This window comes from Dasypus novemcinctus, chromosome 25 (assembly GCF_030445035.2).
Source record: "Dasypus novemcinctus isolate mDasNov1 chromosome 25, mDasNov1.1.hap2, whole genome shotgun sequence".
In the NCBI taxonomy this organism is placed as follows: domain Eukaryota; kingdom Metazoa; phylum Chordata; class Mammalia; order Cingulata; family Dasypodidae; genus Dasypus; species Dasypus novemcinctus.
The window spans coordinates 16,890,554-16,911,214 of NC_080697.1; the positions used below are offsets into that span (position 1 = coordinate 16,890,554).

At 37.6% G+C, this 20,661-nt stretch overlaps 1 protein-coding gene across 5 annotated transcripts in view; it reads left to right on the plus strand.

Annotated features, from left to right (window-relative positions):
* The window catches only part of SELENOI (selenoprotein I), a 66,598-nt gene that overhangs the window by 18,778 nt on the left and 27,159 nt on the right, over nt 1-20,661 (plus strand). For 4 of the 5 annotated variants that reach the window (XM_004447544.3, XM_071211911.1, XM_058287738.2 and 1 more), the window contains exons 2-6: nt 2,777-2,845; nt 3,462-3,570; nt 5,325-5,399; nt 8,346-8,608; nt 9,576-9,684. In XM_004447544.3, coding sequence (XP_004447601.4) covers nt 2,777-2,845; nt 3,462-3,570; nt 5,325-5,399; nt 8,346-8,608; nt 9,576-9,684 — 625 coding nt within the window. Of the gene's footprint in view, nt 1-1,898; nt 2,168-2,776; nt 2,846-3,461; nt 3,571-5,324; nt 5,400-8,345; nt 8,609-9,575; nt 9,685-20,661 lie in introns of those variants that run through there. The other variant, XM_058287740.2, reaches the window with a different exon arrangement.

A 20,661-nucleotide genomic window follows, 5' to 3' on the forward strand; every position in this document is an offset into this window, starting at 1 on the left:
CGGGGTTTGAACCGTGGACCTCCCATGTGGTAGGCAGACACCCTATCCACTGGGCCAAGTCTGTTTCCCGTAGGGACCCTATTTTAGATCTAAGTTAAATATATGGAAAGCTGACTAAACCCACCAAGTACAAATGATAATATAAATGGCCATAATTTACATGAGAGTCATTCAGCAAACATTTACATGAAGAACATTGTACTTTGTGCACTGTACTAGGTATTCATGTGATGCCTTGAGCTATTTTCTTCTGAATTTGAATTTCTCACAAGACTTTTTGTGAAGGGGAACAGGCCAGCGCCCGCCCCCCACTTTATCATCAGCAGCCTTTAGAGGTTGAACTTCAGGTCTTAAGACGTAAATTTAGGTTATCCTGTCAGTTTAGGACTCCTTCATTCTACAAAGTTCAGATGTAATGGTATATATTATGTGAAAAAGCTTTATAAACTGTAGAAAAGCATTCAATTGGAAGTTGCTTTTAGAAGCAACAATATTAATGTTAATTGCATGAGGTTCCTACTGGAGTCTACATGCAGCTTTGGAACTTCTCCCTTTGGCCAGTAGAAAGCAGACCTGCATTCTCCATGACCCGTTTTGTTCCACTGCCTGTCCCAGGTCTTTTGTCCATTATCCCGTTTTCATTGGAATGGTTTGGAAAAATGGGGGAACCGCAGACATGGAGTCTGTTGAATAAGCAGTTGACTTTACTACTGGTAAATACTTTGTTAACAGTATTTAAAAATTTTTCATTTATTTCTTTTTGTTCTATCACACTTTTTTTGTTTTGTTTTGTTTTGTTTTTTGAGGTACTGGGGCTGGGGGTTGAACCCCGGACCTCATATGTAGGAAGCTGGCACTCGATCACTGAGCCACATTGGCTCCCCTGAGTTGGTTTTTTTGTTTGTTTGCTGCTTGTTTGTTTTTTCGTGTATGTGTGTTTAGGTGGCACTGGGTACCGAATCTAGGACCTCCCGGGTGGGAAGCAGGCACTCAACCGCTTGAACCACATCCATTCCTGCATCATACTTTTAAGTATCAAAACTCTTACAGAAATGTATTACTTGCATATACATAAACATTCAGGAAGAAAATTTTGGTATTTAATTATAAAAAATAAGGTATGCAAGTGCTGGCTACTTATTTTATGTACATACTAAACATAAAAACAAAACAGTATCAAACTTTTTTCAAATATTTGACTAGTAGAACATTGTTTTAATGTCAAATGGATGAATTAGGCAATATTAGCCAGGTAATGTTATGAGACCCTTGAGGGTAGGAATTGTTTATCATTTTTGTAACCCTTCTTCCCCATCTATCCAGTGGATTTCTTCCTACATGCCAGGGACTCCAATGTGTTTGTTAGAGGGATAAGTGATAAATATGAGGGATAAGTGATAAATATGACTCTTAAAAGTTTATATACATATATATGTTAACTTTACCTCTGAATTTTTATGAGTTATCTCAATAATTGGGGAATAAGCTCAGTTACCACAAACTTTTAGCCTGTTTTTGTCTTCCTTTGCTTATTTATGCCAACCACTTTCCAGACATAAAGGGATCTGTCATTCCCCTGGTGCTCAAAACACATGTAATAGAGTATTGCTTTACATATCTTATTTACTTATATAATCCTTATGCAATCCTTGTTGGTAAGGGCTATCATTCTCATTTTACAGGTGAAGAGATTAAACTATGGAGGTGAAATAACTTGCCTAAGGTCACAGAGCTTAGAAAGTACATTGGTTAATGGTATCAAGGAAAAAAAAACTAGACCCTTTTTAAAAAAATGTTTATTTTTAAAAACACAAAGTTGCATTTATTCACGTCCATGCCATCTATATCTAATGACGATATAAATATACTAATGAGTATATTTATCAGGTCCAGAGATGGAACAAATTAGAATCTAAAATAACAAAAATAGTAGAACATTTGCCCCCTTGAATTGCAAGTTTTCGTTGAGAATTTGTAGGCTGGCAAGTCAGTTTCCTCCCTGAGAAGCACACTTTACTCTTCCTTCTCTTCCTCTAGCATCTTTTGTCTCTTTCAGCTAAGGCCTGGACGGTGTTAGGATGGTGTAGCAATCTCTCCTCCAGAGGGATGCTCTGGACAGGGGCTCTTCCCTGAACTGTCAGTCACCTGGGGGCTTGAGCTGCACAAGGTCAGGCGCTGCACTGCTCAGAAACTAGATCTTTTAAATTTGGGAGGGATGAAGGCAGTTGAGAAGTTGGGTGGTCAGTGTTTGAATGCACGCAGTATACACTTTATTGGTTGTGCATAATATAATATTAATGAGTAGGAATATATAAACAATATACATTCCTGTGCTGAAATGTTGAAATGTAAAAGTTCATTGAAAGGAAAAGATAGGTGATTATCACCGGTGGTTTGGACAGTGGATGAGTATGTATGAATGAACAACCACTGTAAGATTAAATCTTTGATTTTGAGACTTCCCCTGCCACCCTCCCCACCTCCTATAAAAGTATTGTCTGAGGGAGCAGATGTAGCTCAGTAGTTGAGCACCTCCTTCCCATGTACAAGGTCCTGGGTTCAATCACCGATAACTCTTAAAAAAGAAGCAATGTCTGTATTTGACAGTCTTTACCCCATTTATATTTCTATTACAGTTTTGTGCTTCAAATGTGGACATCTTATAAATAGATGTATTCTCTGGGTTATTTTTGTACCAGTATTTTCATTTAGGAAATAATTTATTTGCTAGTATGCAAGGATTAACCCTTAATATTTTATTTCATTTCTTTAACAGTACAGTGCTGTGGACACCAATCCTCTTTCTCTGTATATCATGCACCCATTTTGGAATACTATAGTAAAGGTAAGATGATTAATTGGCATGTACTTACGTTTTAATAAGTTTTAAATGTTTTAGCCTATTTTATATAGTGGTGTGGATGGAACTTTCAGAAGCTACCCTGCTCACCCTCCCTTCCCTTAGTCACGTACCTTTTGATTTGCCTGATTGTTTAAATCTAAAGTTATACTCTGGAGTAGTCTAACTTTTATAAAAAGAGCCTTTTTAAGTTTTTTTTTCTTTTTTTTTTTAAGATTTATTTTTTATTCCCCCCTCCCCCCACCCTCTTGTCTGCTCTCTGTGTCCATTTGCTGTGTGTTCTTCTGTGTCTGCTTGTATTCTCATCAGGTGGCTCTGGGGACCAGTCCTGGGACCTTCCACAGTGGGAGAGAGGCGATCACTTTTTAAGTTTTAAAAAATAGGTTTAACTTTATCATTTTAAGTTTGTTCTTTATAGAAAAATTTTAAATATAAGGGTACAAAGAAGAAAGATTTATTTGTTTAGAATGAAGACTGTACTATATATATAAATCCTATATTTCATCTTTCAACTTTATAACATGACTTAAATTTACATGTTGTGGTGTATATTGAACAAGGATTCCTCTGTTTTATCTTATAATTTCTTTGAAAAAAATAGGTTTTTCCTACTTGGCTGGCTCCAAATCTGATAACCTTCTCTGGCTTTCTGCTGGTCATATTCAATTTTCTACTTCTGGCATACTTTGATCCTGACTTTTATGCTTCAGGTAAGCTTATTACTTTGGAGTAAAATTTAAAATATCTAAGTACAGAAAAATGAGAGGTGGTTATCTTCTGGTCCTGTTAAGATGCTTGTATTTCTGAAAAGTTTAAACTGTGATAATGGTATGTAAAATGTCAGAAAATTGTGTTTTCATAATATGATAGGTATATTTTCATTAAGTTCTAGAAATGTAGTACCAACTGGCCAGTTGAATTTAAATATACTCTCTGAGGAGCAATGGAGTTTTGGCAAATAAAGAATAATTGGATTTATAAGAAGACAGAACATTTGGACTGCTAAACTTTGCCTAAAAATGAATACAAAACAGGTCCAACATACTTAGTTCTAGGACTATCCTTCCCCTTTTTTTCTAGTTGTGGAAAAAAAACTCCTTTTCTTCTTTAGGGAATGAGATTTCTCTTTCCTTATGCTCATCTTCCCTACTTGCCTTTAATAACTCCCAGTGTCCTCCAATCCTTTAGACAAATATTTGACAGAAGTCTGGACCTGTATGGCCAAAAAGAGCAAAGATGCCTTTTTGGAACCTGGATAGAGGATAGTGGGAGACAGGGTTCATTTTCATTGCTTAGCCAGGTGGTTGAGGTGAAACAGAAATATGAAAGTAGAAGATCTTTTTTTTTTTTTTAACATTTTAAACTAGAATATTTATTTTCTAATAGGAATACTTATAACTAATGTAGTTAGCAGTCTTAGTATATTGAGGAAATGAAAAACTACTAATGGCACTGATTTTAAATATAGGGAAATTCAGTTTCAAACACTATATTCTGGATTTTGAAACATGCTGAGCTTTATCAACTGAAACTCATAAAATGGTCATTGAAATCTTAAATGTCAAATCTGAAACACTAAAGATCCTAAAGTACCACATGAATAATAAGTCAGATTAAATTTCATTAAGTATGGTTTTGGTATTAAGTGCTTTTTATTTGTATTTTAATCCTTAGGACAGCCTCAAAAAATGTATCTTTGTAACAAATATTTTTTTCTCTGACTATTCTAAATAAGATTATTTATCATAGCTATTAAAAGAATAAAAAATAAGTAAATATTATATGTGTTTCCCCAAGTTATAGAACTTGAAGGACCAGATAAACTAGCCAGTCCCAAAACTTTATTTTATATTTGAGAAATAGAAGACTGCTGAGGTTAAATGGTAGATTCAAGGTCACAGTGTTTGTTGATTATGGAGCCAGAATTAGAACCCCTGATTCTCAGTTATTCTATCATAGGGGGAAAAAGTGAGGTCCAGACATTTCAGAGTGATTCTGATGCCAAAATCATCAAGTTGAGGTAATCTCTCTATATCCAAATGAAAAGGTCTTTTGTTTGGTTAATTAATATTACCGTGAGAGAGTATAGGGTAATGAATGGATCAGTACATGTTTGTAGTATCATAAGCAAAGAGGATTAGATTAAACTTGAACATTTTTAAAATTCTCCAAATATATTCCTTTTCATTCAAGGCACATAAGTAATATTCAGTAAAGATGAATATGCAGTCTTGAGTTAGGATTAAAACTCAAAATAAATGATTACTGTTTAGAGGGGACTGGGGAGTCAGAGTTTATGGCTATATTTTAATATTTACCTAGTTCTGCATTCAAAATATATTATAGGAGTACTTTAACCTCTAATTAAACAAATAGAAGCGTTTCTCATTGGCAGGATATGCCATGGTAAGAATTATTGCAACTAGTGTGACTGTATTAAAATCTTAATTGCTTTCCTTTGCAGCACCAGGTCACAAGCATGTACCTAATTGGATTTGGATTGTAGTGGGCATCCTCAACTTCATAGCCTATACTCTTGGTAAGTAATTGGCAAATACTCACTTTAGTCAGTGGTTGGTGAATCTTTCAGCAGGCGTAGCCACCTATTACCGCCACTAAATTAATCTTTTCTCCTGTGCTTAATTCAGTTTAACTCGGTTTTATTACTATCTGCTTCAATTTGATAAATGCTTATGAGTTCCTCTATTGAAAAATATTGTCATTCATTTGTAGGGATACAAGAATTAGACTGGAGTTGGCAAACTATGGCCTGTGGTCCAAATCTGGCCTGTTGCTTTTTTTTTTTTTTTTAAAGGAGGTACCGGGGATTTGAACCCAGGACCTCATACATGGGAAGCAGGTTTTCAACCACTGAGCTACATCTGCTTGTTTGTCTGTCTGTCTGTCTACTGGGCAAAGTTACATTGTTTTTTCTAACACAAATGCTTTTTCCAGGAATATTTGCATGACTTATCCTATATTCCTCCTATCCTCCTTCCTCCTTTAGTTTTCACCATAGCACTTAAAGTCAAATGGCATGTTAACTCTTTCCTTGTCTATTGTCTGTTGCTCTAAAACGTAGGTTCCTTGAGGGTGGGTACTTTGTTTTGTTCATTTCTTTATCCCAGGTGTCTAGCATGGTGCCTACCATGTAGTAGGCATTCAGTAAATAGTTTTTAAATGCATGTCAAATAGCAGACCTTGACTTTAGGTTGGATCTCTTCAGATAGAAATGACTTACACTTATAAAACCAGTATAGTCTAGGACCTGATTAAACACTAACATGGTCGGCGACCTGAGCTGCAGGAGTTTGGGGAAAGAAGACATCAGTGAAGTCTGAAATGTGAGCCTATGAGCGCTCACATTTAACGTTTCCTCGGTGAAGCCAGGTGCTCTTTGCAGTCTACCTTTTGTTTCAGATCCACAGTTACGGCAAAAATCCCGACATAACCTGAACTATTTGTTGCAAAACCTGTCTTGAACTAACATGGGCAGTTGTCTTTATTTATGCTTAGTGTGACCATTTATGCATTTCGTTGTGCAAGTCTTGATCACAGGATATATTGTCCTGGGTTCCTACTAGGGGTCACTCATATTACATGTGTAATTCCTGAATTTCCTTTCTAGAATTAAAAAAAAATAAAAATTCTGACTCATATCTATACCCATAATTGTGTACCTAGAATGGGTTCAGTGAGAAAATGTGTAAAACCTAATTAATATGTGGTTCATGGATTCGGTATTTGTAGTAGCTGCACAGGAGTTGCTCTGAAAATAGGAAGTTAAGCCAGCGAATAATGACAAAAATCCGTAAGGGAATATTTTATCTAAGAGAAAATTTCTCTGTCTCATATAGCAAAGATCTGTAGTATTTGGGCAGGAATTTGGGATTCCTCCTTTCATATATTCCTTTAAAAAATATTTTAAAAGTCCCTCTTTGCCACAAACTGAACTAGGCCCTGGAGATAATACTATGATGAGCAAGATAAACATCTTTACCATTAGCCTAATTGTAGTGTGCCTAGTTAACAACTATGTTTCTTATGATGGAATATTTTTACAGTTCAGACTCTGTTCTGTATTTGGCCTGAATTGTGAAAGTGACCCATTGTGCACTCTCCTGAGCTTTTCCTCTTTTTCCTCATTCCTCTGGTAATCCTAATTCTCATTTAGCCCTATTAGGATTTTACCCAGGTCTCTCTCTAGCCTGTATCTCTCTCCTGAGTGTCTAGTACCTGCAGATTAAATTGATTGACATTGTTATGTGGATATCCTGCCAAAACTGCAATTGCAGTGTCTAAAATTGTACTTAGCATCTTTTCGATCAATCATGCTCCCTCTGACATCCTTATTTCTTCTAATAACACTGCCATTCTTTTAGTTACTTAATCTGGAAACTTTGGAACCATCTTTGTCTTCTGTCTAGATTTTACATCTCATCATTTCATTCTGTCTCAGTTTAGGCCCACTAATTAGTATCCCTTTCTCCAGTCTTTTATTCATAGTGATGCCAGGTGACTCTCTGAAGCATTTTTTTTTTTTTTTTTTTGGTCACTTTCCTATTCAGATAGATACCTTTATTAACTCTGCAGCCTCCAAAAAACTGTCTTAAATCCTTTTCTTGCCTCGTTATACTGTTTTCTAGTCACACTAACCTACTAGACATGCTGTGCTTTTCCATTTCAGGGTGTTGGCCGATAGCACTCCCTTCTGTTGAAATGGTATACTCCTTTCTCTCTTATCTGCTGAAATACAACTCATTATTTAATCCCATTTAGATTTCATCTTGTGTGAAAAACCATTTTAAATTTTTTTAGCCTCAGAGAACACCTCCCTCTTCTATGTTCTTTCATACCTTTAATTATCATGTGTTTCAAGTTTTGTCTCTGAGGACAGAAACTTATTCCTGTCATCTTGACAGCACCAAAAATAGTGCATTGCACAGTTTCAGTAAATTGAATTCTTACATTTGTTGAGCACCTACCATGTACAAAGCCTTTTCTGAAAGCACTTGAAATTGTGGTAGTGGTAGATCTGTAAAGAAGTGACCATAATATCAAATAGGATGAAATTGATTCAAATTCTAAGGGCCCAGAGGGATTAGATAAATTGTGAGTAGATGCTAAATGTTGAGGCCTGAGTATTTGTGGCTTAGCTTCGTGGAACAACCCAGTTGGTAAGCAAATTTGGAGGAATTCAGAATGTTTCTTCCTCAGATTGAGAACTGATGCCATACAGTGTGATATTTTAATTTTTAGATTAAACTTTAAGAAATGACAGATTTTGTTTCTGGAATTTCTGAATGGTATAAATTAAAGGTTGTTTTTTTGTTTTGTTTTTTAGTCTTAGCTAGTAGCTGTAATTTAGTTAACATTCTTGTCATATGCTGATTTGTTTTATTTTTTCCCCCAGTTTATTAAAGAAGACTTTCTCCATTTTGGCACAGATGTTGACCTTTTTCTTGTGGTTATGTTTTTATTCCAGATGGTGTGGATGGAAAGCAAGCCCGTAGAACAAATTCCAGCACCCCCTTAGGGGAGCTTTTTGACCATGGCCTCGATAGTTGGTCATGTGTTTACTTTGTTGTAACTGTCTATTCCATCTTTGGACGAGGATCAACTGGTGTCAGTGTTTTTGTTCTTTATCTCCTGTTATGGGTAGTTTTGTTTTCTTTCATCCTGTCTCACTGGGAGAAGTATAACACAGGAATTCTTTTCCTGCCGTGGGGCTATGACATTAGCCAGGTGGTAAGTATGTGTTCTGCTTTACATTTCCACCACTGTCATGGATGTCTTAGAAAGTTTTTGTCATTCCTTCTTTGTTGCCCTTATGCTTTTGTTGTTGTTGATATGTGTTATTTTCAAAAAACTTTTTATGGAACATTTCAAACATACAAAAGTGGAGATAATGGTATGGTGAACTTCCTCCTTCCCTTATTATTTTTAAGCAAGTTCCTTATATATCATCAATATTTTACTCTAAATGATAAGGACACTTTAAAAACAAACAACAACAAAATCATTGTGCCATTATTACACCAAAAGATTAACAGTAATTCTCAATGTAATTAAATATCTGTTAATCTGTTATTAAATGTCTGTTGATTTTGTAATGAAAGATATGGACAGATAATTAAATTGTTGGCTTTTTGTCTTCATCCCCCACTTTTCAGCAAATGCAGAGATTTGTTTTCTCATTTTACTTAATAATCGACTTGTTAGTAACTTTCCTTGCCTTTGAATCTCAGCTTTTTGTGTTGGCGTTTTGCCCATTGGCACCTGTGGCTCCAATAAAGAAATCAGAATTTTGGGTGTCTTTGAGGAAGGAGATGGTTCAGTGAGCAAGTTGGATCACCTTATGGCTTATACCCAGTTTAGGAGGTGCCCTAAAGTGCTCCAAATCATGGCCAATTGCCTGCATTGTCTAGAAGTTTTTTTTATAGCATTGTTGGTTAAGATTACCTATTTTTAAAGGCAAGAAGACTCCACAATATCAAATTTAAGCATACTTCTTGCTTTTACTAAAATTGTTTGGCTAGACTTATTGCTGCATAAAGCATTATTGACAGAAGACTCCACAATATCAAATTTAAGCATACTTCTTGCTTTTACTAAAATTGTTTGGCTAGACTTATGCTGCATAAAGCATTATTGACTCCCTGATCTTTCCAGCCGTTAATTCTTCTGTATGCTTTTGTCTACATTTTCCTTCCAGACTATTTCCTTTGTCTACATAGTAACTGCGATTGTGGGAGTTGAGGCCTGGTATGAACCTTTCCTGTTTAATTTCTTATATAGAGACCTATTCACTGCAATGATTATTGGTAAGAAGCTCTGTGTTGAAACCCGTCTTTTACCATTACTTTGTTATCAAAAGCCAGTGTTTGATTATTAGAAGCAACAACCCACCCCTACCCCCTGCCTTCCAGCCAGCAGAACAGTCCTATAGGATTTCAGCCTTTTCGTTAGAGGAAAACGTTTTCTTTTCTTTCTTTTCTTTTTCTGCCCCCTAGCACCAAGCTACTTCTAATCAGAGGGAAAATAGAAAAATAGATCACACAAGCCTTATAAATTAACTATTTGAAGTAATATAACCTGTATTGGAGGATCCGCATTTAGGTGAAGATCTGGTATAGGCTTTCTACTTATCTAAATATTGAAGGTTATTGGTTTGCATGAAATGGAACAGATGAAACAAATCATCTTTTACTACATCCACCCCAAAAATGGAGCCTTTAGTTCCTCTCAGATACATTTCTGCATATCACATTGAAAGCTAGGTGAAGGTTGTTGATAGTAGGTAATATTTCCCTTTTGATTTAGCCAAAGGGGAAATTTGTAGGATGGTTGAGTGAGTGGAAAAAAGTGTTAGTGTTATGGAAAGGGGCAAAGTGGAAGAGGAATCTGGGTTGTTTTGAAGCACCATGAGTGGCACTAAGGACCATAGAAGTAAAAAGGTATATTTGTTAGATAGTGCTCTGTCCCCTTATCTAAAAATAACTATGTCTCTTTCTATTGATGAACGTTGGCAGTGAAATGGGAATTTGCTAAGGTTTAGAAACAGCTGAGAAGAATGGTACCTTAGTCACTGGGCTTCAGGAAAGGAGTGGTTTGGGCCTTTTTTTCTGGCTCTGGACCTCAGGTATTTTAGGGAATCCTCTGTAATTGACCAAACATTTATTTTTGTTACTTTATGAATTGTTTTATCTTTACCTTGAATCTCCTTTACCTTTATTCTCCTACTATGTAGTGAATTTTTTGATTTAAGCATCTTGTCCTGTGGCACATTTTCTGTATTTTCACATTTAATTTTTTTTTGGATTTTATTTTTATTTCTCTTCCCTTCCCCCCATCCCCACCCCAGTTGTCTGTTCTCTGTGTCCATTCGCTGTGTGTTCTTTTGTGTCCGCTTCTATTCTTGTCACTGGCACTGGGAATCTGTGTCTCTTTTTGTTGCGTCATCTTGCTGCATCAACTCTCCGTGTGTGCAGTGCCACTCCTGGGCAGGCTGAACTTTCTTTTGCACTGGGCGGTTCTCCCTGCAGGGCGCACTCCTTGTGCGTGGGGCTCCCCTATGTGGGGGACACCCCTGTGTGGCACGGCACTCCTTGCACACATCAGCACTGTGCGTGGACCAGCTCTACACAGGTCAAGGAGGCCCTGGGTTTGAACCGTGGACCCCCCATGTGGCAGGTGGATGCTCTAACCTTTGGGCCAAGTCTGCTTCCCACATCTTCACATTTAAATGTTACAGAAGAGACTCCTGTGATATATGTGACATATTTTTGAATAAGGTATTTTGGTTTTGATCGCCAATAGGCATGTAACTTAAAAGTTTATCTGTATTTGTAGCTTAAAAGTTTATCTGGGGAAGCAGATTTGGCTCAACTGATAGAGTGCCCACCTACCACATGGGAGGTCCGGGATTCAAACCCAGGACCTCCTTACCCGTGTGGTGAGCTGGCCCACACGCAGTGCGTATGTGTGCAAGGAGTGCCTTGCCACACGGGTGTCCCCCGCGTAGGGGAGCCCCAAATGCAAGAAGTGCACCCTGCACGGAGAGCCACCCCACGCAAAAAAAGTGCAGCCTGCCCAGGAGTGGGGCCGCACACATGGAGAGCTGATGCAGCAAGATGACGCAACAAAAAGAGACACGGATTTCCAGTGCCGCTGACAAGAATGCAAGTGGACACAGATCACACAGCGAATGGACACAGAGATCAGACAAGGGGTGGGGAGAGAAATAAATATAAAAAATCTTAAAAAAAAAAAAAGTTCATCTGAATTCTTCGTTTGGAAATAAGACAAAAGGCCATGTGTTTATATATAAATAAATAATGTAGCTTTTTCAGTACTAGATTTGAGCAGATACAAATGGATAGAAGAGCTTTAGGTCTTAGTGAGTTAGCTGCTGCTGTTAAAATTGGTGGGGTGGATGGGGTGGTTGGGATGGATGCTGGGGTTGTCTGACTAGAGTCTCAAGGAGAGGGGAGAGATGATCAAAGGTTGATAGTAGATGGTGTGGCTTCATTGCCCTTATGGAAGATTTCCTTCTTTGGAGATAGCAGACAGGCCTTCAAGGTAGAAAGCAGGATTTCCCACTCTCTGTTTTTCTTTTCTTCACTTTTTATTATGGAAAATTTTAAACATGTATACTCTTTCTACTTTTGTATAATAAATCTCTAGGTAAAATCATCTGGCTTCAACAATTTTCAGTACTAGTGCCAACCTGGTTTCATAGGCACCACTACCGTCTTAAGCCCTGGGTGATTTTATAATATATTGTCTTTTATACTTACCCATTTACTTATGTTTCTGCTGCATCTTATCCCTTCCTTTATATACTATATGGTGCCCTTTATCAGAAGCCTGAAGGACTCCTTTACCTTTTCTTGGGGAGCTGGTCTGGTAACAGTGTATTTTCTCAGTTTTTGTTTGTCTGAAATTGTCTGTTTTACCTTTACTTTTTCTTTCAGCATTTCAAATCTGTCCTCCTAATGTCTTCTGGCTTTCATGGTTTCTGAGTCAGCTCATATCATTGTCACCCAGTAAAATGTGTCATTTTTCTCTTGCTGCATTTAAGATACTCTATTTTTGGTCTCAGAAGTTTGGCTATGATATGCCTAGGTGTGGTTTTTAAAAAAATGTGTGTTTGTCCTTCTTGGCGTTTGTTGAGCTTCCTGCATCTGTAAGTTAAATTTTTTGTCTAAACATGGGAAGTTTTCAGCCATTATTTCTTCAGATTTTTTTTTTCTCTCTCTCTCTCTATTCCTGTGACTTTACTTACATATGTTTTAGACCCTTGATATGGTTCTACAGGTAGTTTTCTAAAGCTTTGTTAATTTTTCTTCAATCTATTTTTGCTATCCTTTATGTTGGATAATTACTATTCGTCTGTCTTCAAGTTCACTGCTTATTTTCTTCTGCCATCTTCATATCTGCTGTTGAGCCCATCTAGTAAATTTTTCATTTAAATTATTGACTTCTCAGTTCTAGAATTTCCATTTGTTTGTTTTCGGTGGTAAAATACACATAAAATTTAGCATTGTAACCATTTAAAAATGTACAATTTATTGGCATTAAGTATATTCATATGTTGTGCAGTCATCATCACCTCTTTATAATTCCAGAGTTTTTTCGTTATTCTAAATGGAAGCCCTGTATCTATTAAGCAGTCACTCCCCAATTCCCGCCCACCCCAGCCACTACTAATCTACTTTGTCTCTGTTGAATTTGCCTATTCTAGATATTTCATATAAAAGGAATCATATAATATGTGACCTTTTGTGTCTGGCTTTGTAAATTTATGATGATTTCAGGGTGTTCATCTGTATCGTAGCATTTATCAGTACTTCATTCCTTTTTATAGTGCAGTAATATCCATTGTATGGATGTGCCACATTTTGTTAATCCATTCCTCAGTTAATGGACATTTGGGTTGTTTCCATAGAACTGCTATAAATATTTGTGTGTAAGTTTTTGTTTGAACACTCATTTTCAATTATTTTGGGTATATACCTAGGAGTCGAGTTACTGATCATATGGTAATTCTTTGCTTAACTTATTGAGGAGAACTGCCAAATTGTTTTGCATAGTGACTGCTTCATTTTACATTCCCAACAGCAATGTATGAGGGTTCCAATTACTCTGCACCCTTGCCAACTCTTGTTACTTCCTCTTTTCATTTTTGTTTGTTTTATGGCCATCCTAGTGGGTTTGAAGTGGTATCTTATTGTGGTTTTGATTTGCTTTTCCCTAAAGTCTAATGACACTAAGCATCTTTTCATGTGCTTGTTGTCCTGGTTCTTGTTTTATACTCTTCATTTCTCATTTGAGATTCTTCATCTGTTCACTCATTATAACCATATTTTCCTTAATTCTTTGAGCATATTTAAAATAGTGGCTCTAATGTTTCTGCCAAACCCAACACCTGGGCCTACTTGGAGTCATTGTCTGTTGGCTGTTTTTTTTTGCCTGATGTGGGTAACACTTTTCTATTTATTTGCATATTTAGTGATTTTTTGTTATTGTTGAAAATTGGACATTGTAGATAATACTTGCAAGAGACTTTGGAATCTGTCTTGTTCTGAGGACTGTAGGTTTTTGTCCTAATAGGCACTTAATCTTTTTTACTCAAACTGAGAAAGAGAAAATCTGTCTTCCTCACATTGTGCAGCAGCTGATGTCTTTGGTTAGTTATTTTCAGCTTTTAGTCGCTGCTTTTTTTGTTTGGTTTCTTGGGGGTCTCCCTTGCATTTATGTAATTGAGAGATCAACCAAAGATTTGGGCATAGTTGATAATGAGAATTTGGTGCTCACCCTATGTTTTGTTTCCTTGCTTTTAGGGTTTTTCCTTCTAAATATTCAGTTCTGCCAGCCCTGTGTTCTGCCCTCTGGCATCTAAGCCAGTAAAGCTTCTGCCTTCTGCAGTCCAAGCTGAGTGCAGATTGGAAGCACTTTTAGTGAAAGGCACAGCAGACTCACAGGTCTCATCAGGAGCTGCTCTCTCTTTCAAGGATAGAGCCTCCTCTGGTTTCTGGCTTCATTTTTAACATACTTGCTGGAATCTCCTGTTTGCCTGCTTAGCAATCAGCCAGAGATTTGGGCGGAGTTTATATTCACATTTTGAATCTCAGCTGCCCTTCTGCATTTCTCTCTTTTATAAGCCCCTATCACCCCTTAAACTTTCAGTTCCTCTGCTGCTCTAATTTCTGTTATCTGGAACCTCAAACCAGAAAGGAAGCTTGGTATTCCAACATCTGTGCTAGGGTGGGGAGGGAAGGCAGGCAGGAAAAACACAAACTTGGAGTTATTACCTGCCTCAGCATTTCAGGTAAAAATGCATCTCAAGTTTCTGTCTGCCTTTGATGATGATCTAGTTCCTTCAAATAGTTTTTAATATTTTTGTCTGATTTTTATTATTTTTTACAAGAGGAATCATCCTACTTCTTTGTCACAATTACTAGATGTCTTTCCTTTGGATTTTTTAAAACAAATCCCAGACATTTCATTTCATCCATAAATACTTCATTGTACATCTCTAAAAGATATGGAATCCTTTTTTAAAAAAACATAATTGCAATACTCTTATCACATCTATAAAGAGATTAACAGGAGAAGCGGACGTGTCTCAACTGATGGAGCATCCACCTACCATGTGGGAGGTCCAGGGTTCGATACCCAGGGCCTCCTGACCCATGTGGTGAGCTGGCCCATGAGCAGTGCTGCTGTGTGCAAGGAGTGCTGCCTGATACTGCAAGCAGACGCAGAAGAGCACACAACAAATGGACACAGAGAGCAGACAACGGGAGGGAAGGGGAAAGAAATAAATAAAATAAATCTTTAAAAAAAAAGATTACAATAATTCTTTACTATCATAAAATATTTAATCTGTTCAGATTTCCATAACTGTCTCAAATGTCTTATGATTGATGTTTTTGTATAACCAACAAGTAGGGCCTAGACATTGCATTTGGTTGACATGTCTTTTAAATCTTACTTATATCTATATAGGTTTTCCTTTTCTTGTCCTCCAATTTGTTTGTTGAAGAAAGTGGGTCACTTGGCCTATAAAACTCTTACATTCTACGTTTTGCTGATTGCATTCTTGGGTCATTTAATATGTTTCTCTGTCCCTTATGTTTATTGCAAACCAATAATTTGATCCATAGGCTTGGTCAGGTTCAGGTTTTATTTTAATTTTGCAACAATGACTTTTGGGTAATGGTACTCCTATTACATCACATTAGAAGGCATATACAATCTGGTTGTAGCTTTTTTTTAAAAAAAATTTATGTTTATTCTCTGCACCCCCTCCCCCCATTGTTGTTTGAGCTCACTGTCTGTTGTCTGTTCCATTTGTTGTCTGCTTGTCTTTTCATCTTTCTCTTCTAGGAGGCACTGGGAACCAATCCCTGGACCTCTGGTGTGGGAAAGAGGCACTCAGTTACTTGAGCCACCTCATCTCCCTAGTCTGCTGTGTCTCTCACTGTCTCCCTTCTGTCTCTCCCTTTGTTGTGTCATCTTGCTGCGCCAGCTTTTCGTGGCGCAGGCCAGCTTGCCATCACCAGGAGGCCCTGGGCATCAAACCCAGGGCCTCCCATATGGTAGACAGGAGCCCAATCGCTTGAGCCACATCCACTTTCCTGGTTGTCTCTTTATGTTAATATGATGTTAATAGTGATCAGAGGGTTCAGCTATCATATGTCTGATACATATGCATCTATGACGAAGTTCTGCATCAGCTTTTTTTCTGAAGGTATTAGCCATTTGATAATTGCTGCTTAGGAATCCATTCAGTATACATCTAGGGAAGAAAGTTTGTTTTATGACATTTAAAATTTATCATTTCTTCATCATTGATTAGCTAGACTTCTAAAAAGAAATTTTTCTCAACTAATTTAACAGGAAAGATTTTTAACAATGAGTTTGTTCCTCATGAGCATTCTCTAAAGGTGCCTAGTTTTTTGTTTTTTGTTTTTAATTACATCAAGAATTCATGGGTTTAAGCATTTAAAAGCTTTTAAAATCTATGGTAGTCATTCTTTAGTTTCTTAAATTGCCCCATCTTTGACCACGGGAACCCTTCAGGTTGTTCCCTTAGCCCTTTTGAAATGACTCTAGTAGTCTTTGATAACTTCTACTTTCTGGTATGGCGATATGTTCTAAGCGTATCTTGTAAATTTTCCATCCCAACCCTGCAATCACTCATTTCTTTAAGGAGCCCTGGTTCTTTTTAATGGGAATGGTATTTAGAGACCTCAGTCTGGCCACTGGATTAGATATCATTTTGGGACCTTTACAATGGACGAAGCTAAGGGAAAAAATTATCTATCTATTTTTATAAAATCCACTGTGAATTCCTATTGATAATTCCAAGTTAAATTTGATAATAGGAAATTTTTACTTAACCTCATTGATCTTATAGCATTGATGAAAGTCTTGGTTTTCAGTGACAGAAAATAGTTTATTCATATGCTTTATCCCCTAAAACACCAACCCTGGTCTCAGAATAAAGAATACAGCACCAAAAACAGCAACAGGATGATTGAACATTGTTTAAGAGCTTGTGTTGTTTTCCCCCACCGCCCTTTAGGGAGGCACTGGGAACTGAACCTGGGACCTCTCATGTGGGAGGCAGGCACTCAACTGCTGGAGCCACATCTGTTCCCTTTTGTTTTATTTTTTTACAGTTTCTTTTGTCCTTACTTCACTAAAGATGTCCAGGCACTGCACTATGTTTGAAAGTCACCCCTCTGTAACAGTTCTACCAATTGTGGATATAAACATTTAGGTTTGTTTCACTTTACTTTAGAGCTTTAGAGATTACATTTTCTTTTAAAATGTATTTTTTTCTGTAAAATTACATAAAATATTTACATAATTACAGTCTATATATGAAACAGTATATAGTCAAGTCTAGCTTCTGTTGCCACCCCTTCTACCCTAATCTTCTCTTTCATAGGTAATCATTCTTAGATTTTCATTTTATGTTTTATCCTTTCATTTCTTGGTTTGTAATATAAGCAAAAAATATGTGTTTGCGTGTGTGTGTGTGGTTTTATCACCCTCTTTTATAGATAATTGTAGCATGCTCTACCTATTTTGTTACCCTTGCTTCTTTGCATTTGCTGGCATATCCTGGAGATGGCTGCCTAGTGGTATTTAGGGATCTTCCTTATGCCTTCTAAGAGCTGCCTCGTACTTCATTGTGTGGGTTTACTAGTTTTTGCAACCAGTCCCTTGGTTGACTGTCCAGGATGGACATTGGGGTTATTTCTGGTCTTGCTGTTTTACATATTGCTGCAGTGAATGAGTAGGCTTATACATGTCTTTTCATATTTTTTGCCAGGGTATTTATTTGCTAAAAGCAAAATGCTAGTAAAGGATAAATGTATGGGAGTGGTTGTGGCTTAGGCAGTTGGGTTTCTATTTTCCACATGGGAGGTCCTGGGTTTGGTTCCTGGTTCCTCCTGAAAACAGGGACAAATAACAAGCAAACAAGTGAGGGAACCGACTTGGAAGAGCTGATGTGGCCGAGTGGTTGACCACCAGCTTACCACATGCTAGGTTCTGGGCTCAGTCACCTGCCCTGGTACTTTAACTGCATACATTTACCTTTTTTTTTTTCAGTTAAATATTCCCATGTACCCCTCCATGTGGTTGTATGATTTTGCATTACCACCAGGAGCATATGAAAGTGTGTGTTTATTTACAGTTTTACCAACATAGTATATTACCAAGCTTTTGGATTTTTGCTAATATGATAGGTAAGAAATACCAATATAATTTTAATTTCCATTTCTCTTATTATGCATGAACTCTTCATAATAAAACAAAGTGTTTCAGACCCATTTGTAGTCCCTTTTCTGTTTACTTTTTGTATTTCTAACCCATGTTTTCTATAGGATTGTTTGCCATTTCCTTTATTTTTAGAAGCTCTTCATGTATTAGACATATTAATGCTTTATCTTTATATTAATTAAAATTTCCCCTTGTTTGTTGTTTGTCTTTTTACTTTCCTTAAGGTACTTTTTTTTGTCTTGGTGGTTTTTTTTTATTTTAAAGATTTATTTATTTCACCCCCTTCCCCTCCTCCTGCTCTGCTGTGTTTCTTGTCTGTGTTGTCTTTCTCTTCTCATTTTCTCTCCTCTAGGATTCACTGGGATTCAATCCTGGAGACCTCTAATAGGGAGAGAGGTTCCCTGTCAATTGCACCACCTCAGTTCCTGGTTTCTGCTGCGCTTCACCTTGGTTCTCCCCTTGTCTTTCTTTTGATGCGTAATTATCTTGCTGCGTGACTCACTTGTGTGGGTACGGGCACTCATGCAGGCAGTGGCTCACCACATGGCACTCACGTGGGCACTGGGTTGTCATGTGGGCATGCTTTTTCCCTACCAGGGATCAAACCTAGGTCCTCCCATATGGTAGGTGGAAGCTCTGTCATTGAGCTCCATCCGCTTCCCTTGGTGGTTTTATTTGACGTTCTTATTTAATAAATATGCTTGGAAATGTGAGGAACCAAAATATTTATTTTGATCATGTTATCCTTGGATTGTATCTCATTATGTTCATTAATTTTTTATGAATACTATGCTTTTTCTATAGCTATTGTAAGTTTCTTGTATTACAAAGTCAGTTATGGCAGTACCAAAAGCAGGTCTGCATATGCAAGTTTGAGTATCCTATTATTATTACATACTTGGAATGTAGGGTTTAATAGGTAAGTATTTAAATTTAGTTAAGGGCTGAGTACAGAAAGTACTTTAAATACATTAAGTACTGCTTAGGGAGGAAGTAGAGGATGCATACTTCCACTTCGGCAATCCGTAGAGAGCCTAGGCTTTCTACCTGTTCATGCTAGCTAAGATGAAACTATTTTGAGATTTTCGAAAATGAAAAAACTTTTGGAAGCAAATCTTTTGCAAGTTTTTCTCAGCCTATTTCTAACACTTCGGAGCTATGAGTAGTTCTGGGTTACTTCATTTAGCGCTGTTCCCTTCTAGTGCTTCCCAGCTTGATGTGGATGGAGTAACTCAGTGCTGCTAAACATTTCTGAGGACATTGAGGGATTCTGCTTGTCTTCTTCCTTTGCCTCTAAGGTCTTCTAATATGGGCACTTTGTTCCGTTTGGGTTTGGGAGTAGCAGAATAATTTATCTTTTGAAATAAGATTTCTATTTGGTGGATTCCAGTCTTTTCATCTGTTTTTAGCCATATGTCTTACGAATTGTTCTGAAGGAATGGTTTTTTGCCTTTGATACTTAAGGTCATAGCGATCATATCCCCAACCCAAGTACAGTTACCAGGAGTAAGGAGTGGACAAAGTAGGGCTAATACGTTCAGTGATAATGACATGTGCAAAAGAAATATCCTGAATGGTGTCAGTTGTGTTTATTTGGAGTTTGAAAAAGGAAGATCAGTTTCCATGTCTGTAAATCATAGAATCAGATTTTTTTAAAAGGAGATACCCAGGATTGACCCTGGGAACTCGTACATGGGAAGCAGTGCTCAACCACTGACCTACACCCGCTCCCTAGAATCAGAGAATTTTATTATTTTTTAAAATTTAATTTAATTTTTAAAAATTTATTTCTCTCCCCCCCTCCCTCCCTCCCTCCCGCCCGCCCGCCCGCCCGCTCCAGTTGTCTGTTCTCTGTGTCTGTTTGCTGCGTGTTCTTCTTTGTCCAATTCTGTTGTCAGTGGCACGGGAATCTGTGTTTCTTTTTGTTGAGTCATCTTGTTGTGTCAGCTCTTGTGTGTGCGGCACCATTCCTGGGCAGGCTAAACTTTCTTTCGCACTGGGTGGCTCTCCTTACGGGGCGCACTCCTTGCGTGCATCAGCACTGTGCATGGGCCAGCTGCACACGGGTTAAGGAGGCCCCTGGGTTTGAACCGCGGACCTCCCATGTGGTAGACGGACGCCCTAACCTCTGGACCAAGTCCGCTTACCAGAAAGAGAATTTTTAAAATGCAAGAGACACTACAATATCATTTAACCCACCTTCATTGTAGAACTGTAGAATCTGATTTGCCCAAGGAGACGTAGCTAGATATTTGAAGTCATCTGCAGGATTCTTTAAGCTCTGAGAGAAGATTCATCCATTCTCTGAGGGAGAGCATGAGCACAGGGGAACCCCAGTTAGGAATATGCAGGAGGAAGAGTTGCAATACAGGACACAAAATGAAACCACAAAGGCAGAGGGAGGACAGAATTGTGCAATCACTGAATAATCAACAAAGTCATCTTGCTTAGACGTCAAGGAGTGAGAAAAGGTAATGAATTTGATAGGAGAGTACAAT